Below are 25,877 nucleotides of genomic sequence, written 5' to 3' on the forward strand. Positions count from 1 at the left end.
AGGAGCAACAAATTCTGATCTGGGATGTTGGGAACTCTGTGTTTTTCCTCTGCCGGTTCTGGTTCTGTTCCTTCCGCAGGATGGGTTTTATCATAACTTAGCTGTTCCAGACCTGTTGGAGGACTGCTTGCTCGTTTCAACATACCGGTTCGGACATGGAGGACCTGATCCGGCTCTCCGACCAGGACCTGCAGAGGTTCGGTAAGGAGGACCTGATCCGGACGCTGCGGGCTCTGCAGAACCGCAGCACGGACGTGATGCTGGAGCACGGGAAGCTGATGAAGGACGTGAACCGCAGCCTGCAGGTCCACCTCCAGGAGATCCGGAGCTTGAAGGAGGTGAACCAGAAGCTGCAGGAGGACAACCAGGAGCTGCGGGAGCTCTGCTGCTTCCTGGACGACGACCGGCAGAAGGACCGGAAGGTGTCCCGCGAGTGGCAGCGCTTCGGCCGCTACACGGCCGGCGTGCTGTGGCGGGAGCTGGGGCTGTACCAGCAGAAGCTGACCGAGCTGGAGGCCGGGCAGGAGACGCTGCGGGCGGAGAACGCCGAGCTCAAGGAGATCGTCCTCATGCTGGACGAGGAGAGGAGCGGAGCCGGGTCCCGGAGCTCCATCGACAGCCAGTCCAGCCTGAGCGGACCGGTGCCGCCCCGGGACGGAGGCGACGGGAGCAGCGGGGGGAGTCCGGACCACCAGACCGCCTACCTGAAGGGCTGCGGGGGGAAGGCGGGCCCGCTGAGGCGGTCCGTGGACGATCTGTCAGCTCATGGAGGCACCGCTGAGTTCCGATCAGGTGAAAACTATCGATTACCGCAGAATCTGGTTCTTTACAGAGTGACGAATATCCACAAAAGTTCGGTGGAAGGAAAAAGTGTGCAAACTAAGTAAAATAAACTAAAAGTGCAGATAATTAACAGAGTTGCTAGTAATTGGTTACATTCACTTGAGTAACGTTTTTGGAAAAAATTACTTCTACGAGTATTTTTACTACGCTGTACTTTTTACTTTAGGGTAATTTTATTACCAAGTATCTGTATTTGTACTTAAGTAAAATTTCTGGATACACAATCCACGGTGAGTAACTTTACCGAATGAAGAACAAACATGTTTTATCCAAAAATTCAGTTTCTGTGTCAATTTAATTAAGATTTATGTTGAAAGAAACTGATTTGGAAAAATGTTTACTTTTCCTTATTTTTTGTAATTATGTTGTTTATATTAATTACATTTTGACTTTATATTTTAGTCCTTATGATGTAATTTTAAGTTTTAATTAGTTACTCAGTACTTTTTACCAAATACTTTTTTACTTTTACTTGAGTAAAATATGTTGAAGTAGTGCTACTCTTACTTTAGTACAATATTTGGGCACTACCCACCTCTGATAACAATACAAATATAAAAATATGTTCACGAAACGGACCATGCTCAACATGGCTTTCATTTCTGATTGGAATAATTAGAACAGGATAGAAAATTGTAGAATAGAAACTGTCTTTATTATCCAGCAAAGTGGAAATTCAGCAGGTTCAGGCAGAAAGGGTCACACAAAAAGTTCTTAAAATGTTTAAAATTATATATAGGAATAATTATAATAGTAATAATAATAATATACTGTATTCTTCTCAGATCATATTCACATTATGTTGAGTGGAGGTGAAAGTAAACCAAGCAAAATAAACTAAAAGTAAAGACAATACTGTATATGTAAACAAAACAGTCCTCCATTTTAAAAATGCTACTTTACTCAGATCATAAAACCACTCAGCTATAAAAAAAATCTCCATTTACTTCCTGTTAACTCAGCTTTCTTAAATAGATGTTGCAGAAAAATTCACTGAGGTGATTTTTCTTATTTCTATTCGACTTATTTTCCCTTTGCAGCCATAAAACCCTGAACTTATCCCGGTTTATCGGCCCGTAACGTTTGGGAGTCGCTCTAATCTGGAAAAGGAGAATTCAAAGTTCAGCTCATGTTGAAGAGAATTTAAATGTTGGTTATAGATACCAGTTTATAACACGCTGCACGCTGGTTAAAAGCACAATATAGTGTACATTTCTAGTTATCATAACAGTATATTAATATCACTGAAAACAGTTATTTAAGTACTAATGATAAGTATAAATGTTCAATTATGGAAATAATGAAATTTATTTTTATTTTTTCATTATCTAGGGTCTTTTTTGCTATGAACCCAAACCAAATATATTAATGTTTCTAATTTTGGTTTATTTATGGTAAGCCATATTGTTACTATAACAATCACCAACAGGATTGCATGTTCTTAGAATTGGGCATCTATTGTAAATAAATGAGAATAATATCAAAAACTAGAAACTTTGTTTCAAATTCAAATATTTTAGGAATGTAACTTTTATTTTAGTTGAGGCACATATTTGTATTAAAGGTAGTTTTTTTTTATTGGTCTTTTGTCATATTGTTGTTTTCTCAGTAACCGAGTTTTGGGTTTTTATCATTTTTATTAGTTAAAGGTTTTAAAAGTCACATTTTGCACATTTTTAAATTTCCATTTGGGTTTAAACTGCTTCTAAAAAAAACAGCCACAATGTTTAAAAAAAAAAAAAAAAAACACCACCAAGCTGTTTTGTGTGTTAATGGTTTTTGGTGTCTAGAAAATGAGCCGTTTAAAAAAACCTCACGATTGTTAAGTCAGAAAATGGAACTGTGTGGTTACCTAGGAACCCCAGCTGAGCCGGGCCGTTCCCTAGCAACCGAAGTGGTGCTCCAGGACGTTTGGTCAGCTGGTTTTACCTCTGTAAAACCTCTGATTTTGTTAAAAAAAAATTATTTACATGTTTTGTAAAGCCTGTAGACATACAGGCTCAACGAAGCATAATCGGTCACCTCCAAGAAAGATAATCGGAATGAACAAAACGTAAACAGTCACTGAAATAAATGAACGTTTCAGTAACTATCCTGAATAAAGACCAGCTAACGAGAGTCCGACTTTAGAGTCAGAGGTATATTTCTGGCCTCACACACAGATGGTTTCTGTCACCGATCTTCCTCTGTCTGGCCCGGTCAGCACAGATGGTCCGGTCGTGATTACTCCAACAGGTCTAACGAGGATTTAGCACCTTAGCTGTGACGGTACGAGACAGAGCACAGATGGAGGATCAGTCGCCGTCGAGATGCAAGTCAGGAGTTTTCTGGCTTGAGTTTGTTTACTGAAGAGCTTAGACTGGAAAACTGATCCTGACCAGAGACTATGTCTTGTTTGGGTTCCGGTTGACCGCCAACAGCACCTGGTTTTACATCCAGTCCTTTCAGAGATTTTATTTAATTGATCACACTAACTATTTTTATCAATTTTCAATGAGTCAGTTTCTCCAGGACTGATTTCCCCTGAATTATATTTAAATTTATACTTGACATGGCAAGAAAAGGAGTTGGTTACACAATGAAAACATTGTTTGTTGGGCCAGTTTTGACCAACTTTCTAGATGCCAACAAATGAGTCACAAATGTTTGACAAAGAGAAACTAACTAGGTTTGCTTGGGGTTAATCAGTGCTTCATCATGTTTGGCAGAGGAAAGAAGAAAAAAAATTAGAAACAATTTCATAAAGTTTGGTTTCTTTCACAACATCTGTTGTTTTAAGAATCCTTGAAATCTTGTGTGAGTTTTGGTATAATTACTCATTTCAGGACTTAGTTTTAAACTTTGTCATGGTAGAGAGACATCACTGAAGATCTTAAACTCAGCATCTGTGCTTAGAATGAACTTTAATGAAGATTAAAGTTGATGAAAGTGTGTTTTTGTTGCTTTTTGTTTATAATGAAATATTAGATGCTACTAGACCCCTGCATGTCTGACATAAGCCATCCCTTATTCTCTCTGCTGTGTTTTAGCTTTAGGTTAAATCTCCCTCCCACCAGGCTAAAGCCCCGCCCACTTGATATAAACCACACCCATCTATTTCCAGTGTGTTTTAGCTTGAGCGTTAGCTCACTTGATACATTCTACATCCCATCTACTTGGTGTGTTTTGGCTATAGCATTAGCACAAAAGCCCAGCCCACTTGATAAAAGTCACACCTCATCTATTTCTGCTGTGTTTTAGCGTTAGCACAAAAGCTCCGCCCACTTGATGGTAGCCAAGCCTCATCTATTTCCAGTGTTTTTTAGCTTTAGCGTTAGCTCACTTGATACATGCTACATCCAATCTACTTCTGGTGTGTTTTGGCTCTAGTATTAGCACAAAAGCTCTGCCCACTTAAAACAGGCTACATCCCAAATATTTCTACTGTGTTTTAGCTTTAGCACAAAAGCTCCGCCTACTTGATAGAAGCCACGCCCTCTTTCTCTGCTTTCCTTAGCTTTAGCTGCGGTACGCCTCTCACCAGATCAATCCCAAATCCCAGTTTTTGAGCTGTAATGATGCACATTCTGTCACTTTTTCTGATTTCTCAGTCGGAACACGGGTAAATAAATCTGACTTTGCCTCAGAGTTAATTTTTACTCTAATTCTGCAGAATTAAATGTGAAACGACATTCTGAATTATGTATCAGAAAATAAATAAGAGTAGATTCAGAACCTGCACAGTTTTGCCAACCAAGAAGCTCTGTGTTTTATGTAAATATTCCCCAATACTGCCAATTTAGATAATCTCTGAAACACACACACACACAAAGTAATTTGTGTTGCAAAAAACTGTCAGGTCTTACAGGGATTTGTTGAGGAAAAGCTACTTAGTGATAATTCCCGACATTCCTGAGCGCACAGATCCCCAGAAGCTTTGTGGGAAAAAACCCTGATGTTGAAGTGATAAAGAGGCATTGTTTTATCCAGCATGGCTGGAGAAAATCCACCTGCTGGGATGAGACTGGTGAGGTGGTTAAACGGGCCAAATGAGCAATTAACATCGATGAATATGAGCAGAACAGATAAATCATTGTGCGAGTTTGCATTGTGCACATGCAGCGTTTTGTGTGGGACTTTCAGGGCGTGTTTGTGCTGAGGTCGAGTTTTTCTCTGTTTTCTCTTCTTTGCCTCAGTTTCTTACAGCACCAGCAGGAATGTGACGGATTTTTTTTTTTAAAGGCGATTAATCTTCAATAGTTCCAGCAGTCAAATATTTACAGGCTCTGCTGCTGGGGAACATTTCCATTTTATTCTGATAGCGCAGGAGGAGTGAAATAACATGTAAATGTGAAGAATCGTCTGAACTCTGAGTCCAGTTTATTTTAGTTTAGGTAATTTCAATTCGATTCAGTTCAGCTTATTTATTTTCAGTTTAACCTAACTAGTTGAGTTTATTACAATTCAGTTTGGTTTAATTTTATTTGGTTTAGCTGAATTGGTTTCAGTTTGTTTTAGTTCTAATTCATCACAAATATCTCATAACCAGCTGATCTCTCAGTCAAGTTATCTAGAAAAACCCAGTCACAAGACAAGTTCCTTACTTATGCGCTGGATGCTAAACTAGAGATGTCGATTAATAGTTTATTAGATTAAAATTTGTTTAATTCTATTGACTAATAACGTTCATTTAAACCTTCTTTTGCTTTAGCAACTCCCTGTTGTAGTTTGGCCTCCATCAGGCAGAGGGCGATGTTGAGCCGTACCATCACAGGAAAGAGAAACGATCCAAACATGCAGTTTTGTTTTGAAATTTAAACAGCTGCATTGGTGAGAAGAGAAGAGCGAATTCAAGCAAAAACTTACTGATTAGCTACAAAAGCGAGGATGTGATGATGACAGAAAAACGAAGTAAATAACAAAAATTTGTAACACGAAGCCAATAAGCATGTTTGAACCTACGTTTTAATAATGTGAGAAAAGCGCTATTTTCTGCTTATTCAGTCAGTATTTAACACAGCTGAACCCCAAAAATGTAATATAAATATATATAAAATAATATTAACTCATTAATCGATAACATTGGTCAACAGCCAAAACACTGTCTGGGGGTTTTCAACTGTTTTAGGGTAATTTCGACGTGCTGAATCCAAGAATCACATTGGTTTTGCTCCATCAGGTAAACTTTCTGAACTATGGAGCAACATGAGCATCAAAATGTGTGACTTGTTCTCACGTCTGAGAATCTGGGATCAATGAGTGATGAGCAGGAGGAGAGATGAACACGTAATGTTCAGTTTACATGCACTTACCCTTATTAGTGTTTATTATTCAATTTACAGAAATACAAGTTTGTAACATTTAATTAATACACTCTGTTAGGAAACAATTTTTTTTTCTCCTAAAACATTTTCTGGATGAGAAATATTTTGGGAAATGAACTGATAATGTCACAAAAATGTCATGAGTTCAGTCAGAAGATTGGTAAATCATATTAGAATAAAAAACTGATTGAGAAAAACGGATGTATTTTTTGGATTCAGCGGTGCAAATTAGTCCTAATTCAGTTGAAAAAAACCAGACAACTTCCAAAAAATATTTTTGTAACCCAGTGTAACTTTCATCCTTATTCTAAACTAATACAACCCAGATAAAGTCATTGGTTTTCTTTCCTTCCTTTAAGACAAAAGTTAGAGACGAAGCTGAGAATATAAATTCTTAAAATCACTGCAGACCTATTAATCCTATATCAGTCGTCCTGCTGTAGAAGCAGTTACATCCTGATGGGTGCTCTGAACCAGTGCTTCTTTCTTTCCCAGTGATGTGGTGGTATTTTTCCCAGTTGGCCTCATTCCCAACACATTTGTGCTCCCTGTGCCATCTGTCTCACTGCTTTATGTGGCAGACAATGGAGGGGGGGTGTCGCTCTTCAAAGAGTGGCTGTGCAGAGCTTCCCATAACCTCCCCCCCTTCCCAATCCTCTCTGTCCCATCCACTGTGGGACGGCCGGGGTCAGAGGTCGAGCCTCAGATTTTATGGGGGCCCCACCTCAGCTGACGTCTGTTTTATCAGTTCAGATGCGGAGCGGTGAACTAACAGGACCAGAAACGCACATAAACGGTGGTTAAACTGGGTTTTATGGGGGGGTTGTCTCGTGAGGTCAGGGTGAAGGAGTGCAGCTTGAGAACGGCTAGAGAAATATCTTAAGGTGGAAATCCTGCAAACTCAGTGGAGTTCCTGGAAAGAGTTCCAGTAAAACAACCTTTTAATTTGTAGTAAGAGATAACTGAGTCGTCTGCAAACACAAACATCCGAGGGATTTCCAAATCACGTCAAGTTGATTTGTATAGAAACGTTGCATGTTGTTTACATCCGTAAATTTCACACATTCTCACGCTGAAGGCCAGAAAGACTTTTCTTTTACCTGCCATCTGTAGCTGTGCTGCCAAAGAAGAATAATTCTGTCAGCAAAATGAAACCTGAATATGTGGGTATTATTAATTTAATGCAGCAAAGGGAAAATAACACAGAGAAACAACTCAAAACCACTCGTACACTTACTGTACATACAGACCCATTACCATAGCAACTGACTGACAACAGCTCCACTACTGTATTAGGATTCAATGCAAAAAAAACCAACCCAAAACATGCAAACATTTCTCACACAAAGAACAAAACATTCAGTATGATACAGGTTTATGGTTTCAGGGTTGATGTTTAGTTTGTGATTATCAATAAGTGATCGTCTGAACACAGCGGTGATTTATTTTATTAGCTCATTTAAACACCAGCTCTACAGAGTTGGTATGTTGGGTGTCTTTTTTTTCCAACTGAACCAAAACATCTCAAATTCTGCAGCACATCTGCATGTTACGGTTGTCATAGTCAAGCTAGCATAACTGACCTACTTCCCTCTTCCTTGCTATTTTTTCTTTGACCTTGTTATATAGATGTCATGTTAACAATTATTAGCAAAGCACTGTATCCCATTTTCTTTTATAGCCTATATCATGCGTACATTTAAAATTTAGCGTGTTATGTTGACAACTTTTGCGACTGACTGGCGACCTGTCCAGGGTGTACCCCACCTCTCACCCGAAACGTTCGCTGGAGATCGGCACCAGCACCCCTCCTGACCGCTCTAAGGACAAGGGTGTACAGAAAATGGATGGATGGATGTTGACAACTTGACAGCTAAAACTAATGCTAGTTGTTGTTAGCGAACAGGTTTTTCCCCTCCAGTAGGGAGATGGAGGGCAGGATCTTGTGCGCATGACGTCACATTGCAACAAGGCAGTTCTAAGTACTTCACACCATAAACTTATGAAAAGGTATTAGCCAATTATGAAACAAGCAAGAAGTATTAAATTAAAAAAACAAACAAACATCCTATATGTTGTGTGACGATCGTCTGTCTCCCATTTTTGTCATCGCTTTTGAGCCAGGCATGACAAATGGGGGCTTGTCCGGGATTTGAACCCACGACCTCTCGTGGGTCTTTGCAGTCCACACTGCAGAGGCACAAAATCACTCCAAATATTTCTAGTGAATCTTTGTGCACTTGCAATAAGACAAAAAATAACTTGCAAGTCACTTTGTAGCAAGATAAAGGAGCTTGTTTTAAGTAAATAATTCGCAAATATTGAAAAACAATACCAGTTCTACTTGCAGATATTTTTTTACTTATAACATTTATTATAAAATAAGTGATAAACAGTGCAGTAGAATCTGCAGGTTGATCAGCTCCAATATGAAACTTTTCTGATGCTTCTGTGTGTTTCACATAGAAATATCTGTGATATTGTTTTGCGGTGATCATGAGTTTAGAAAAAACAGGTTTGACTATTTTTTCCAACCCAATTGTTTACATTTAAGAGAAGAAGCAGTTCCAAAGGAACATTATTCACTTTTAAGATATTCTCTAACAAGCATTGACAGATTTCTAAATAAACCGTTTCTCCCTTTAATTGATCTCCGATTGGTTTTTGACAATCTCAAGAACTAAATCTGTTGAATTTCATCTCATGTAGTTCTTCTGCAACCATCTTTATATATGCAAAATGTAAAGTTCCTATTGGCCCGTATCTGTACCTCGATAGATGCATTGTTTGAAGTAAGCTGGTGCCAGTTTAACCAGTTTAAACATGTTTGCAGGCTGTGGCGCTACTCCACTTTTTCAGCTTTTAAACTCCAGCTAATCCTTCCTTTACACCAATAATCTTTTTCCACTGAATATTGTTCTTATCTTCAAGCACTGTTGAGTTTTATGTTTTTTTAATCGCATGATTTTCTTTAGAAAGAGACCTCATGACTTGTCTGAAACTCAGACTCTCACAGGGACTTCATTCTTTTGCTGCATGGTTTTTTTTTTCTACTAGAAAGTTGGTTGTAAAACAATGTACAGTTCATGAGACAAGATGATGCACAATAAACGGTTCCCAAGACTTTAAAGAAAACTTGAAATTCCCAGTTTGTGTTTATGAAGTTGAGTAAAGAGTGAAAATAACAAATCAATAGTTCAGTCCAGGTTTGACTTTAAGCACTCTAAGAGCATCTTTTTTTTTCTTGCAAAAAAGTAAGCATTCTAATATTTGTAAGTATATTTTTAAACACAAATGCTTAGAAAAAACTCTGTTCAGTGAAGAATAATGTTGTCCAGCTTTGGTAAGTTTAAGTATGTTAGATTTTGTTGTAGAAATGTTGAAATAGCATCTTTGTTATTTAAAACTGGCCCTTTATGTCAGCTACAAATCAGATGCCAACTTCAGAATTATGTCCACAGACTAAAACGAAACAATGAAATTATTATTTTATTGTGTTTTCACCAATATAGTACAACTTTCACGTAACATAAATTGCATTTTAAGACTTTAATTTTGTAACTAATTTAGTTTAGGTCTGACAAATGAAGCCTAGGCGCAAGTTCAAGCTGGAAGACTTCCGCTCCACCCATTCCATCTAATTACTGCGTCATCTTCATCACTGGACCTCGACCCGCCTTCTCCAATCTTCAATCAAGCTCTGTTAAAAGGCTCCACACCCACGCCGCCAGTTGCTTTCCAGCTTTGCTCAAGTTGGTACGCGTTCGTCATGTCTGACTTCGAGTCCGATATCCCTCCTGGTTCTCCGGTCGCCTCTCGTGAGGGTCCGGCTCCCCCCTCCTCCTCTCCCGTCCGCCGCAGCTCTCGTTTGGCCATGCGCCCGGACCACCTCTCCCCAGCTTCTTTCCTTAAATCCAAAGGCGTCTCCCTCGCCGCTGGCCTTCAATCTCCGCAGGTTGCCTCTCTCGCTGCCCTCATGCCGTTCATCGACACCTCTCCGCCCTATATTCCTCCGTCTCCCCCTGCTCCCCCTTCATCAGTCAGCGGGAAAAGATCCTGCAAGTCCGTCGCTCCTCCAGCCAAGCGACGCAAGGGCCGCCCCCCCTCCTCTCAGTTGTCCTCTTGTTTACCTGGGCCTCCTTCAGCTCCACCGCCAAATCCTAATCCTCCTCCTAACGCTCCCGTCGTACCTCCAGAAGCCCCCGGTCCCTCCTCAGGTCCCCACTCTCTGCCTCCCCTCCCCCCCTCTTCTGACCTGGTCCTTGCGTCCTCTCTCGTCGCATCCATGGATTCTCTTCAGCGTTCCGTATCAGCGCTGTCCTACCAGCTTCAACACGGTGCTTCTAACTTCGCGGTGGCGTCCTCAATCCCTTTCTCTGCCGCTCCAGTTGCCCCTCCTCCCTCTCTTCAGCCACCTCCAACGGTGTTCACCCTCGCTAACGCCCGGCCTGCGCCGCCTTCAGGTAAGTCCGTTTTTCTAAACTTTACTCTTGTTTTCTCAATCGCTCTGATTTTTCCTCGGCCATATCCTTCCCTTAACAGGTGCGGCTTATACGCCTTTGCACGCCAACATCTCTCCCAGACTGCGCTCAAAGATACTGCAAGGACAGTACATCAATTTAGCTTCCATTCTCCTTCCCTCTCCCGTAGTCGACCAAAGTATTGCTTCATCCGATCAATTTTCAGCAATCATTAAATCTTCGGATCCCCGCCTAGCGAAAGATTTGTCTATCGGGCAGTTCCTAGCCGCATTCAGTGTCTTTAGGGATGTCATCTGTTCAGTTTACCCTGAGCGCAGAATAGATTTGGATGCATATTTGGCATTGATCGCTGATCTTCATTTGCAATATGGTCGATCTCTATTTTATCAATATCACAAAGCTTTCGCTACCAAAGCTGCCGCCGTCCTCTCCCGCTCTGGTCTGAATCTCAACTGGTCTACTCTGGATACGGAGATTCTCATCATGCTTACCCAAGCTGTTTCATGCCACCTGTGCGGCATTTCGGGCCATCTTAGCGCCTTCTGCCCATCTCTCCCATTTAAGCCAGGTCCTCCCGCCGCGGCTTCTCCGCCATCTCTTCTCAGAATCCCGTCGCAAGATCGTCACGGCAGACAGGTGCAGGTTCATAATAACATGCCTATCTGCAATAACTTTAATGAAGGTGTCTGTTCATTTCCCAAATGTGCTTTCCTTCACATCTGTAGTTTCTGCAGGGACGCTCATCCCAAGTCCGTCTGCCCCCGCCGCACCTTTCCCAGCAGAAACCGTCGAGGTTTCAGGAATTAGTTTTCCAATTTCTTTCGACTCCCATTCTAGTTCCCGAATTGGCTTTCCTTTTACAGTATCATCCCGATCAATCATTCGTTAATTTCCTAATCACTGGTCTCTCCCAGGGTTTTTTCATAGGTATACCTCATCCCCCCGCTTCTTCTATAGTCATTCCAAATCTCCAATCAGCGCTGTTAGATCCGAGCGCCGTCTCCCACTTATTACAGAAAGAGGTGTCTAAAGGTTACGTCATCGGCCCCTGCGTTTCCCCTCCCTTCTCCCTCTTTCGCGTCAATCCCCTCGGAGTCGCGATCCGCAAATATTCAGGGAAAAAACGTTTGATTCTTGATCTGTCTGCGCCTCATTCTGGTTCCCACCCTAGCATTAATAGCCTTATTCCGAAGCCACCCTTTTCACTCTTTTATGCCACAGTAGATCATGCCATAGCGTTAATAAAGAAAGCCGGTCCAGGAGCGTGGCTGGCCAAAGCCGACATTACTGACGCTTTTAAGATCTTGCCCGTGCATCCCTCGCAGTGGCACCTGCTGGGTGCTAAATGGGACGAAAAATTTTATTTCTTTGTCCGTCTGACTTTTGGATGCAGGAGCAGCCCCAGTCTCTTTAATTCATTTTCTGAAGCTCTCTGCTGGATTTTGCTAAATGTTGTCAAACTTCCCTCCGTGCTCCACCTCCTTGATGACTTTCTGCTTATAGATCCGCCCCACCCTTTTCCCCGTTCGCTCAGCAAATTGAAAGACCTTTTTCTCCGCGTCGGCGTTCCCCTCTCCGAGGAGAAAACTGTTGGTCCGCGAAAAAAATTAGACTTTCTCGGCATCTCTCTGGACTCGGTAAAAATGGTTGCTTCGCTGCCAGCCGATAAATTAGCTCGCATTCGTGAAATCTCCCAAGCTTATCTTTCATCCCCGACTCTTTCCAAGCGCCAGCTTCTCTCGCTGCTCGGGCATCTTAACTTCGCCATGCGCATAATCCCTCAAGGTCGCTCTTTTATCTCCAGGTTGCTCGACCTCGCTAATTCAGTTCCCTCTCTATTCGATCGAATCGTTTTGGATGACGGCTGCCGCTCTGATCTCGTTTTTTGGTCCTCTCTGCTTAACTCCTGGAACGGCATTTCTTTTTTCTATGATGACGTCATCCTCTCCGCTGATTCCGCCCAGTTTTACACCGATGCTGCTCCTTCCGCAGGATACGGGGGCTTTTTTCAGGGCAGCTGGTTCGCTGAGAAATGGCCTCTTTCGGTTCCTCGGTCAGAATCTTCGGCTTTTTATGAAATAGTCCCCATTGCTACAGCATGCTGCCTCTGGGGAAACCAGTGGAAACGCAAGCACATTGTCGCATTTTGCGATAATGCCGCAGTTGTAGAAGCTATTAGTAAAGGCCGCTCTTCTTCCAAGTCTATTATGCCTTTTCTTCGTCGTATTACATGGCAATCCGTGATCAACAATTTCATCCTCTCTGCGCGTCACATTCCAGGTCATTCTAACGCCATTGCCGATGCTCTGTCTCGTCTTCAATTTCAGACCTTTCGTCGCCTCTGCCCTTCAGCCGACCTCCTCCCGACGCCTGTTCCCTCCTTCGACAACCTCATCCTGAATTAATCTCCCCTTCTCTTTTACCCTTGCTCCAGTTGGCTAACTTTTACATTAAAAATGGCCTCGCTCATTCTACGTTCAAATCTTACACCTTCGCCTGGCACAAGTTTGCAAACTTCTGCTCTGTTCACAAGACCCCACTTTATCCCGTTCAAGTTAGCTCAGTCATCGCTTTCATTACCCATTGCTTCGTTCATCTTAATCTGAAGCCCTCTTATATCCGCAGTCTCGTCGCAGGTATAAATTTTTTCTCCCAACTTTCCCAGTCTTCCTCTTCTGTTAGCTTTTTTCGTGACAATGTTATAAAGCTTCTGTTAAAGGGTATTTCTAACGTTCGTCCTTCCCTCCCAGATAGTAGAAAACCTATCACCCTTCCCATTCTCATTAAGTTACTCAATGCCCTTCGACTCAGTTCCTACTCTCCTTATCTCCAGAGCCTCCTCTCGAGTTCGTTTCTTTTAGCTTTTTATGGGCTCCTTCGTCTAAGCGAGTTCACGTCCCCAAATACCACATTCATCCCTTCTAGAGACTTAGCGGTTTCTGACCTCAGTTTCCACGTTAATTATTACAGCTTATCCCTCAAGCATACTAAATCTAAAGGCGCATGCACCATCGTCATAGCTCGTACCGATGGTCCGTTCTGCCCTTTTTTAGCCATGTTCAAATTCGCGCTCTTAAGACACAAATTGAGTTTTTCCCCCGAACCCCTGTTCCTAACCCCCGAAGGTTTCCCCATGTCCTCGGCCTGGTTCCTAAAGCACCTGAAGCTACTTCTAGCCGCATCCAACCTCCCTCCTAGCCAATTCTCAGGCCACTCCTTTAGAATAGGAGCGGCTACATCCGCAGCCGCGCAGGGTATTCCCACGTCAACCCTCCAGCAACTCGGCCGATGGTCGTCTTCAGCTTTCGCATCCTACATTCGTCCAGACCTCTTAGCCGTTCTCGCAGCTCAACGGTCTCTCAGTGCCTAGGTAAGCACTTCGCAACTCGCTGGTGGTGGATGGTTCACCCCATTTAAGAGCTCAAGCCCTGAACTCATAAAAGCCCCGCTCATCCTCCCGTGCTGCCACTTTCAGGTTCCATTTCAAGCAATCCCACCTCTTGTCCCTGCCGGCTACCAACTTTATCCGGTGAGTTTACTCCCAGCTTCGCTTAGATCTTCAGCTCCCGGTTTCCTGGTGTCTTTCTTCCTGTCTCTAGTCTATTACTACCACCGGCTTTCTTTCACCGACTTCACTTAGTTCATTTTCTCTTTTCTTTTGGGGCGGCCTCGCTAAAATTCTATGTCTATCAGCTTACTCTTAGCTTTTCACAAGTCTTCGCTAACTCGTATCCATCGGCGTCTCTTTCTCTCTCTTTCCTTTATGAGAATCGTAGCTATTCTTTTATCCAACTCTAAGCATATTCATAACCCCAGCTACCTTTTTCCCCTGCACGGCTCCTCATCATCCCAGCCTAACGCCGCATCATGTCAGTAACCCCTCAGCTGGCCTACATCTACCAGCCCAACTTCGCGTCACGCCAATAACACCCCAGCTGGCCTTCATCTACCAGCCCGACTCCACACCAGGTAAGTAACCCCTCAGTCGGCCTTCTTCTATTAGATGGCGCGGCGTCATCCCACAAGGTTTTCACTGCTATCCGTCACCTCGATTTCTCCCATTTGCATTTCACCTCTCGTAGCAAAGTCTTGGCCTCGGCCCCGGCATCTGCAAAGAAGTTTTGGGGGGGAGTATCCCTATTCAGCGTTGATGGGCTCATCTGAATTCGCCGGAATTCACTGCTCAAATCTCCAGCCGGGGCCCGAGCGCCAAAGAATTGTTATTCATCTTTTGTCAATAAATTTCCTAATTGTTTATTCTTTTCCGTCTGAGTCTCTCCAGATTGAAATGAAGCCTAGGCGCAAGTTCAAGCTGGAAGACTTCCGCTCCACCCATTCCATCTAATTACTGCGTCATCTTCATCACTGGACCTCGACCCGCCTTCTCCAATCTTCAATCAAGCTCTGTTAAAAGGCTCCACACCCACGCCGCCAGTTGCTTTCCAGCTTTGCTCAACCCACCTCCTCCCCTTCTCCACCAGCATTTCAAGTCGTCATCTTTCCCAACCTCCACCACCAGTGTCGGGCCCCGGGGGAGTATCCCTATTCAGCGTTGATGGGCTCATCTGAATTCGCCGGAATTCACTGCTCAAATCTCCAGCCGGGGCCCGAGCGCCAAAGAATTGTTATTCATCTTTTGTCAATAAATTTCCTAATTGTTTATTCTTTTCCGTCTGAGTCTCTCCAGATTGAAATATAAATATGTTAGATTTTGAGCCAAAATGGGAGATTCCAACTACTGATCTGCTTAGCCAACAAATTTAAAAGTGATTGGAGAAAGTTTAATGCTACTTTAACCAGAGGAAGACACACTGACTGAACCGGATAGTTGCTTTAGACCAATTTACTCTACATTGGAGCACACAAACCTGTTGCACTGAAACTCTGCAAAACAAACAAACAAAATTGGTGCAAGTCTAATTAAAACTGCAGAAATACTGCATATTGAAATGTTTGCTTTAAGATCGTGAACAAACCAAAGTACTAGGTTTTGGTCATGTGCACAAAATCAACTGCTTCGTAACCAACAACAGTAAAATACAGGATATGTGTACATTTAAAAAGTACTTGCGGTGTGAAAACTAGTGGCTCTAATAAAGTACACTGGATTTCCGTGACTAAGTTTTTGTGCTTTAAATATGTTGCTCTGACTTCAATTAGTCTCCAACTTAATATGTTTTTCAAACCTATTGGAAACATTAACATGTTTTCCTTCCTAATGGAGAAAGAGAATCTACAATAAGTTGGATACTTTATCCAAGACTTGATGTATAAAACCTGTAAGGACTCATCCGAAAACACCCAGAGATTTAACTAAACCTGAGTAAAAATGGTCTCTCATTGGTATTTCAATGTCCGCCATGTTACAGTGTCTTCATGTGGAGACTCACTGGCACTAAGACAGGAAGGTTAACTGGATCTGTGCTGACCGTCTGTAATTAAAGGATGTCCTCTGTTTTATTTTGTCAGCACAGTCTGCTCTTGTGTTTGTGTGTGAGGTCAGCAGTTTATCTGCAGCGGTGACTTTCACTACTTCTTCCAGGACGTCACTTTTCTGGACACAAATCAACAACCTGAAGATAATGCAACCCAACAAACAGCCATGTCCGCTCGTTGGACCTGAATTGGTTCTGCTTGTAGGAGTTAATTGAAACCTTACCAGAGGAACGCTGTGAGCGTTTTGTTGCAGCGAGCGCCGCACTTTATTTCCCTCCTGTCATTGCCAGATGAAAATAGATTTATGGAAGTCTGTATACACAGCAAGAATTTCAAACTGTGGCATCAGGTTACGCAGAGCGGGTGTGGAGCCATGTTGTGTTTTCCCCCAATAAATCTGCCACATGTTTTTATTCAGAACAGCTTAAAGTTATTTCTGGATAAAGTTGGTCAGGACAGGCTGTGATTAAAACTAAGGTTGACATTTTCAATTCTTTGTAAAGTTGCATCAAAAATAATGTACAGATGGGGAAAAAGAAAACATTTCGATATAAGAAGAGGAACGCTTCCGGAGGTAAAAAGTAAAAATTTTTTCCTGCTACAACTGCAAACTGTAATTAGTCTTGTGTGCAAGACCAACACAAAGTAAATCTGTTTTTATTTTAATAAAAATCTTAAAAGTGCTGCAAACTCCTTAAAGACAGTTATTTTTAGGGCAGAGGTGTTCAACTCATTTTCATTTTAGGTCAAATTAAGGTCATTAATGCTCTTAAAGGGCCGGTTGTGCCAGAATGTTGCATGTATATTTTATTCTTTTTTCACAATTATGCCCTACTTTGTATTGATATGTCACCTAAAATGTGGTTGTAGCTTGACAAAGTGTGAATCGGGGTATAAATAATTTGGATGATTGAATAAAAGCCCCTTGTTCCCAGTCAGGAAACTCTGAGGCGACCATTAGATCCTTAATGGTCCCTGAAGATCCTGGAAATGTTGTCATTTTTAATCTCTTGGCTCAGTGTAATGGGGTCTTTAGGAGTAAATATAAACATGTCTTTAAATCAGAAATCCTGTAAATAATGTCGATGTTCTCTGAGGTTTTGCAAGAAGTATTACACAATAGGTTTCTTCTCTAAATATATGTTTTTATCAAAACTAACTGTGTTTGAAAATATCCTACAATGTACTGTGTATTACATGTAATAATTTCAAGTTCTTTTTATCAGTATTTTCAGTCAAATTAGGTGAGTAATCAGCCACATTTTGAATTTATTGACTTAATCTTTCAGGTCAAACCTGCAAAAACTCATCCTGGAATATCTTAAGTTGTAATTACGTTTGACAGGAAAGTATCTGTGTGAGGTATATCAGCTGACAACGCGCCAGCCACCTGTAGAGAGCTGCGCCCTGCAGCAACAGCATCAAACATGGTGGCCAAACGAAATCAACATCTGCTTGGATTCTGCTGTTCACTGGAATAAAAACAAAAACCTGTTCAAATTTACCACAGCTACGGCTTTTATTGCAGGTGAAAGTTCATGACAGAACAGGTTTCATTCCCTCGTTTGCTGCCAAGCTGTCAGTGGACCTTTTGTGCCAGAAATTCCTCCCCGTTAACGGAAACGTGCTTTGAAATCAGCACGTGCGTTCGAGCGCTGGGGTTGGGTCTGGCTAAATACTGGGATTTCGCCACCGGATTAGTCGGCTTAACTGGAATCTCTTTTGAAAAAAAAAAAAAAAAAATCAAGAATGTGGTTCTCAGCTGTAGGTGCAGATTAATTTACGTGGGTTCTAGAAAACTCTTATTATGAGAAGAACCTCAAAAAGATCTGATTTTTTAGCTTAAAACTCAGATTTGTTTTTCCCCCCGATTTTTTAAAACTGAGATTGCTTATTGCTTGTATAGTAATTTTCTCAACAGAGAACAGAGATGATTTGTTAAAAGTAGAATGTTGTTTCTTTAGGAATTTACACCAAACTGTCACTGAAACATTAATTAATGTAGTATTTATGTGTTTTTCTTGCAGATATATCAGAGTGCTACATCAGAGAGCTAGAGAACAAGGTGAGGACCCTGGAGGATGAAAAGAAACTGCTGACAATGCAGGTAACTTACACTTTTATTCTTGTCTTCACTTTATTTGACATTTATTTGCTGTAGGCCCCTTACACAAGTTTTTAATTACAGCGTTTTGTGTCAGTGGCTCTGAGTTGCAACAACATGTCAGGACTTGTGTTGTCTTTGCAGACATAACTCATAATATCAGCATCAGTTACTTTTTAAATAATGCAGCACTTTTTATTGATGTACAATAATGCTAGTTTGGTTTTTAAGAGGCCACTTTATATTATTTACGGGGTATTTGAGTTTTATTACAAGAATTTCAACACATGGAGAAATTACTTCCATCTCCACTGCAAAAACTAAAATTCTTACCAAGTAGTGTTAGTACCAATATCTGTAAAAATGAGACAAAACTAACTTTTCACCAAGATATAGGAGTTATTTTAAGTCAATAATTCCTTTCTATTGATGAAATAGTCCTAGTTCCACTATAACATGAACATAAAGTGTTGTTTTGCTTGGGATTCTTCTCCTTTATTTTTAATAGAAACATGATTGTGTTTAAAACGTTTATTTTTTGCTGCTCTCAGTTTTGGTCTGGGACTGAGCAACACCTCAGGCTTTGGTCTGATTTGTATTGGAGAACGCCATGACCTATTGATGAGCTCAATCAGAGCAGCTGACTCTTGCCAGTAAATGCAAACACTGCAGCTCTCCTGTTACATACGGTTTCACCAGCCTCCTTTTCTTTATATAGTTTGATTTCTTTTACCTGTAAATCCTGAAACGTATGAATAAAAACCATGAAATATAACATAGGCTTTGGTTAAAGCTGTAGTGTTTTTTACACGTTTGTTTAAATCGTTACTATGTCGTGACAGAATTGACCCTTTGCAACTATGTCACTTAATTAAGCAACATGACGGACAATAGTATTGAATGGAGTGACTGCGATTGTTTACCCAAGTTTTTCTTTTTGCCAGTATAGCTATAGCTTTACTTGATCTTCTGTGGAACTAGCACACCTAGTTTGGCCTCATAGACGGCGATATTTATAAAAGTTGGAAATAGTTAGTTTAGAAACCGATCCATACATTCTCCCTCCTGACCTGTTTGTCACAGATCATATCTGCTTGAATTTACACCACATGATTCATACTACCATGTTATAAATGTGTTATAAATACTACGGAAGAGTATTTGTGAACCTGAACTGAAAGCCTGTCCCAAATTTATTTGGTAGATTTGAGTTTAACTACTAGATTTTCCATAAACAATTTAAACAATTCAGATTTGGAAATTGTTGGAATTCTGAGAAAAAGGTTGGAAGTCTGAAAAAAAAGTCAGAATTCTGAGAAAAAGGTTGGAATTCTGGAAAAAAAGTCAGAATTCTGAGAAAAAGGTTGGAATTCTGGAAAAAAAGTCAGAATTCTGAGAAAAAGGTTGGAATTCTGGAAAAAAGTCAGAATTCTGAGAAAAAGGTTGGAATTCTGAAAAAAAAAGTCAGAATTCTGAGAAAAAGGTTGGAATTCTGAAAAAAAAAGTCAGAATTCTGAGAAAAAGGTTGGAAGTCTGAAAAAAAGTCAGAATTCTGAAAAAAAAGTCGGAACTCTGGGACAAGTCTTAAATCTGCGAAAAAAGTCGGAATTCTGCGAAAAAGTCGAAATTCTGAGGAAAAACATCAGAATTCTGAAAGAAACGTCGGAATTCTCAAAAAATGTCAGCAATCGGAGAAAAACTTCTGAATTCAGAGAATAACATCAAAATTTGTAGGAAAGAAGTCATAATGTTTTAATGCTAAGAAGAAAATTGTAATTCTGAAAAAAAGTCAGAATTTTGACTGATTTTGTATCTTCGTTCTCATCAGAACCATCCTCGGACTCCCAGTGGAGAACTGTCCCCTACGGGGTTCTACCTGCCTCTGGCACAGAAACCCGAAGCTGTAGTCCATGCCATGAAGGTAAACTCTGAACACTGTGTGGTAGGAAATATTTTGATTATTCTGTAATTGAGTCTAAGTGTGTGTAGGTGCTGGAGGTCCATGACAAGCTGGACAGTCAGAACTCGAGGGAATTCGATGAAGACCTCAACGATAAGGAGAAAGCCATCGTCAGAGAGATGTGCAACGTAAGTTTCATTCTTGTTTCAGTGTTTCTCCTGAATACTTCCAGAGTTGGGTTCTGAGTTATTTTGGCAACTTTTTAAATAATATATTTTTAGGAGTATTTTTACTAATATCAGGAGTAATTTTATTTTGAAGTATCATTACTCTTGAGTAAAACGTCTGAATGAAGCTTGTTTTAACCAGACAGACATTCACCTGCAGTTTTGATACAATTTCATGTTTTATATTGAAAAAAAAAGATGTTTTTTTTTCTTTTGCATAATTTTGTAATAACATGTTACTTATATTAATAATTTTCATTTTGATCCTTAAAATACCAAAATTTCAACATAATTTTACATTTGGTACATAAAAATATAATTTTTATGTATTAAATGGTTGTTGGTTTGATCAGTTAATATTCGAGTAGACTTTTTACCAAACACTTTTTTACTCTTACTTGAATATCTTCTTGTACGGGTACTTAAAAAAAAAAGAAAAATAATATATATATATATATATTCATTTAGTAGGGACAATTCAAATTAATCAACAATTGTGTAAATGTTACTTGTGACAAAGTAAAAATATGTAAATATATATGTTTAAGTAACCTCTGAGTGCATCTCAGAACATGAACCCAAATCTAGAAAAATAATTAACTCTTGAAGTAATGAAAAGCTTAAAATGTTTGATCACTAATCTTTGGAAATATTTTGATGATTTATATCATTTTTAAGGGCCTGCCTCAGTGTGATTGGTTAACATTTGCTGAGAGCTGCATTTCTTGCCTTGCAGGTGGTTTGGAGAAAGCTGGGCGACACTGCTGGTTCAAAGCTCTCTGTTCGACAGCAGCTACTAGGAAACCAGCTCCAAGGTCCGGTCCAGTAGGAGAACCCACCATCAAACCCTCAGCATGATCCTCAAACGGAAGCAGCAGAGAAAAATGGGCACACCTTTTACTACACAAATGCACAAAGTTTCAATAGTCCTGGACAGGATGCTGAAACGGCTCACTGATGCCACCATGTGGATTTACGGTGTAAATACAGTTTTAAATCAGCAAATTTTCGGTTTTATGTAGCAGATCCATCCACAGTCTTCCACTTTCCTGATATCTTAGAGATAACCGGTCCAAAGCGTCCTTCTCCCCACCGACTCCAGATCACTTGGGGAGATCGACTCCAGATCACTTGGGGAGATCGACTCCAGATCACTTGGGGATCCCTTCATTGAGTTCTGGGCGCGAGTTCGTGTCTCCCTTCATCTCTAACGACGACATTCTGCTCTACAACTCTGAATTTCCCTAGCTTTTTACCAAGCTAGCCGATTTCAGTCTAGCTTGGTAAAAAAAAAAAAACAACAAAAACAGCGCTTTGCTTCCTACAAAGGGCCTGAGCCATCGGCGGCTATTTAGAAACGATTGCTAATCGCTAACGGTCGGCCGTGACGTATGTAAAGCGCCGGTATCGCCCCTATGAATTTATCGGGAGTTGCTCGCGTTGTAAACAATCGTCTTCCACTGCGAAGAGAAAAGCATCGAGCTGAACGAGATGGCTGTGAATGTTAGTTTAATATTTGGGACCGTGGCCAACACGGACTGAACGGCTCCGTTCACTCCATCCGCTAAAACTACAGACTACAACAGCGCAGAAAATCGACGTCATCGTTCTCAACTTCTTCTGTTCGCTGATTGGCCGGTTGGAACGCTAAATTCTAAACCCGAAGCTTCATTTTTCAGCTCCACAGACTGGAGAATTGTATTCATGAAGAGACAAAGCTGTGATTTATCTGCCTGTTTTCTGCGCCACCCTGCAATCACGCAGAACCAAAGCATTCCCTGGGTTTCCACAGTCCAGGGTGATGTCGGCTAGTCCGGCGCCGCCATTTTGTTTGACATTTTCTACTTGCTTGGGCTTTGACAACAAAATATTAGGGCCAGACTAAGATTTTTTTTATTCTTAATTACGAGAATTAAGTCACAATTTTAGGGAAATTAAGTAGTAATTAAATTTTTTTTAAATAAAAATACCTAACCCAAACTTTTTTTCTAATAAAAGTTTTTTTGTTTTTGTTTTTAAAACTTCCCTGCTAATATCATGACTGTATATTCTCATAATTAAACAAAGATTCTGGTAGCCTGGCCTTAATACTCACAGAAGGGAGAAAAACCCCCACTTTTTTGTCATTTATAATTTCCTTTCTTTTCTTTTCTTTTCTTTTTTTTTTTATAAAAGAAAGCAAGGGAAAAAATCAAATTGGAAATTGGATCTGGTAAAAAATTGGAGATTAATTTTCATACCATATCACCCAGCCTTACGCAGAAACAACACACTCTCTGGCCACTTTATTAGGTACAACTTTTCAGTTGCATGCAGAGGAGAATGGACAGAGAGTGTTGAGATAGAAAGGCGATATTAGGTTGAATAATTGCTTATTACTTCAGCGAATATACCCAGAAGGAGATTTCCACCTTTAAGTCTCAACAGAATCACATCTTTAGCAAACATGATGAACTGTACCAGCCATGCTGCAGTCTTTCCTTCCATCTTGGCACAATGTTTGGCATCTTCCTGTTGTTTGCTGCTGCATGTTGTGTTTTTTAACAGAGCTGGCTAATGCATATCCTCTAAATAGCAAGGACCTTTAATTCATCTACATCCGAGGACTATAAAAGCATGTTTTTGCTTCAAAGTGATTTAAAAAAAAAAAATCTCTTCTTAGAAATTTCAGTTACCTACAGCTGAAATAAAATTGCTGTTTATTGCTTGTTTGTGCAGAACTGAAATTAGAAGATGATGTTAAAAACTCAACAAAATCAGTGCAAACACTTCCTAATAATCCAATTCTTTACACTGATTTGTTCTCCAAACTCCTGAACAACCTCAGATATAAATGCCTTACTTTGAGGCTGAGCTGAGTGAGCTAGAGCCTCATTTAAAGGAGAAAACAGAGGATCAGTTTTCCCAAAAGTTTGTTAAGTTGATCCCACTGGTGATTAAGTGTATGTACTATGTGCTGCCTTTCTGTCAGGAGTAGATATGCTGACTTAATGTAGATTTTACAGCATATATTTCTGTTAAATAAATTGAGTTTAGCTGGATTTTGAACCTGCCCACAGTGATTCGGAGTTTTCTGTTTAAAAATACACACAATGGTTGAAATTAGGTTTAATGGTCTGAAATAAGCGCTTTTATTTGTAAGTTAAAACCCAGACGAGCACATTTTATTGTACGGATTGGTGGAAAAGAAAAACATTAGAAACAGCTGGTTTTTGAATGTGTGTATGCAGCTGCAGATGTATTTTAGCAAACCTGTTATTCATGAGAATAGCTTAAGAAAATTAAAATACTTTTAGATGAATATTAAAGTTTTTTTTTTTGTAAATGTGTGCTGCTTTATTGCTTGTTTAAATTGCCATGTGTGCAGAAATATTTAATTCAGTTTATTTATTCAACTTATATTCCTGTTTCCTTACACATGACGCTATTTTTTCTTTTGCTGCTAAAAATCTAAAACTGAAAAATATCTAAATAATTTAACGGAATCCAAAGTTACAAAAAAATCAATAATATAAGCAGGTAACATAACAAATTGATGATCACAGGAACAAAAAATTCTAAATGATGTTGAAATTAAATAAGTTCTAGTATTGACATTAAATTAAACTAAAGCAGTAGTTTAATGCATGGATTAAAAATCTCTTTATTGCTTTGGCATCATTCCCAGAGAGAATTAAAACAATAAACTATGTACTTTTAATTAAAGAAAAATAAATAAATCTGCTCTTAATGGACCTTTTCTGTATGTTTTACGACTCAGACATACTAACTTTGTTTGTGAGAGGCCATTTAAATTGTGGCACATCTGAGCTTCCATATCCACAGGTAGAACGACATTATTTCATATATCCCTGAGTTCATATTTACTGTTTTCAGTTCAGCCTGTTTGCCTCATGTGAAAATAATAACAGGTGAATTTGTGATGATCTCACTGTATTTATTGCACAACACCACTTTACAGACTGCGGGAATGTAAATACAGTTTACTGTAGAGAAGTTCTCACCACAATTATTTACTTTTGGAACTAAATGAGTAAGTAATTACTGAAACTACACCTGATACTTCTGCTACTACAACATGTGATTGTTGGGTTCAGTTTACTTGTTTTTCACCACTTTGACATGTGAATGAACAGTCATGATGGATGTTTGGATCACGCTTAAGGTCAAGGATGAGGACACTATCTATCTCACTCATCTTATCACCGGGAAACTGCAAAAACAATAAAGATTTACGACGCTCAGGATCAGATATGAGTCTGTGAAAGTGTTTTTATCCTAAGTAGAAACCAAACCACAATAAACGACTGAACAATGATGATTATAATAAAACAGGAGTACAGATATGAAGAAAACAGGAGTTAAACTAAATGTTTAAAAGTCAAATCACATTTTATACTCAAAATCCACTTCAGTGCATGAAGTTTATGTTTTGTTCTCCTAAGTTTTTTCTTTTTTTTTTTTTTGTCATATATCACCAGGATGTTTTGTTAGTAGCAGTAGAGAAAGTTAGGCTCATAATTTATGATTTATCAACAGACGAAGACTTGTCAGAAATGGCATCCATGGAAGAGTTCAAACTTAAATATCCATCTTACTTTTGCCAAAAAAAACCAACCAAAAATCTGGATAATCCTCAAAACTTTTAGGAAAAATATTTTGTTTCTTGAAGGGATGAAAGAGTTGAAAGTGGAGAATTTTGTAAGTTGTGCTTCCTGTCACATCTGATGTAAACCTAGCGCATCACTTCAGGACAGGAACATCACGACTCAGTAAGCCTAATTGTGAAAATTAAGTTTACCTATTTAAATAAAAAAAATAAATAAAACTTTGTCTGTTTTGAACCAATTTCTTAGTTGGCCTTCACCATTTTTCACCCGGAACATGTAATTGTGAGTGTTGCGTATTTCGTGTTCATAGTTACAAAAACGTTATGAACTAAATTTAAACTCCAAATATTCATTATTATTCATGATTTGTTTGTGAATTTATGTCCTTGAACATATAAGCCATAATCGGTTTGATTTGCAAACCGATTATGTCATGTCGATTATGTCATTGTGTAGAAATTACAATTGTACACAAATCAGATAAGTTGAGAACTTTGATACAGTTTCACCAGAACCACAGTTTAAGTTTTGTTATCTTTTTCGTTTTCAGATTTCATGCTGACTGTTTAGCTTAGACCTAGCTTAAACTCGAAAGTTTTTTCCATCTATTTGGAACTGAAGAGTATGTTTAACCCAATCTATCATAAAATTTAATTTACCAAAGGGTTTTACAGTTTAATTTGTTTAATACAGCTCTCAGTTTGCACAGTTAGTTTGTCTGAGGCTTGAATTTTTGTCCGATGAAGGATTTCTCCTGTGGGCCCAACCTCCCCCCTACCAGAAAAGGAGGGAGTCGCCATAGCAACCAGTGACTCAGCATTTCTGGGAGGTTTTACTACCAGACTTTGATCTGATGCAGTTGGATCTCCTGACATAGGACATACAGTGCAAAAACACTAATTTGACCAAGTACATTTGTCTAGTTTCTACGGAAAATGTCTTAGTACCCTTGAAATAAGATAAAACTAACTTA

The 25,877-nt window shown here is 39.9% G+C and overlaps 2 protein-coding genes across 4 annotated transcripts; both read left to right on the forward strand.

Annotated features, from left to right (window-relative positions):
* Positions 1-3: 3 nt before the first annotated feature.
* Positions 4-24,544, forward strand: LOC116708941 (coiled-coil domain-containing protein 85C-A-like). Its single transcript, XM_032547106.1, has 5 exons — positions 4-792; positions 18,091-18,170; positions 19,996-20,088; positions 20,157-20,255; positions 21,031-24,544. The coding sequence occupies exons 1-5, from the start codon at positions 156-158 to the stop codon at positions 21,121-21,123; spliced, it is 1,002 nt and encodes a 333-aa protein (XP_032402997.1). The 5' UTR covers positions 4-155; the 3' UTR covers positions 21,124-24,544.
* LOC116708936 (WAS/WASL-interacting protein family member 3-like) lies at positions 2,586-15,287 on the forward strand. Of its 3 annotated transcripts, none has more exons than XM_032547097.1 (5): positions 2,586-10,609; positions 10,689-13,997; positions 14,103-14,156; positions 14,481-14,596; positions 14,901-15,287. In XM_032547097.1, exons 1-2 carry the CDS (start codon positions 9,916-9,918, stop codon positions 11,432-11,434), a joined length of 1,440 nt encoding a protein of 479 aa, XP_032402988.1. In that variant the 5' UTR covers positions 2,586-9,915; the 3' UTR covers positions 11,435-13,997; positions 14,103-14,156; positions 14,481-14,596; positions 14,901-15,287. The 3 variants fall into 3 exon arrangements, with proteins under 3 accessions (XP_032402988.1, XP_032402987.1, XP_032402989.1); XM_032547096.1 differs by having other exon boundaries at positions 14,910-15,287; XM_032547098.1 differs by lacking the exons at positions 10,689-13,997; positions 14,103-14,156 and having other exon boundaries at positions 9,690-10,609; positions 14,910-15,287.
* Positions 24,545-25,877: the final 1,333 nt, after the last annotated feature.

Source organism: Xiphophorus hellerii, chromosome 19, assembly GCF_003331165.1.
Source record: "Xiphophorus hellerii strain 12219 chromosome 19, Xiphophorus_hellerii-4.1, whole genome shotgun sequence".
Lineage (NCBI taxonomy): Eukaryota > Metazoa > Chordata > Actinopteri > Cyprinodontiformes > Poeciliidae > Xiphophorus > Xiphophorus hellerii.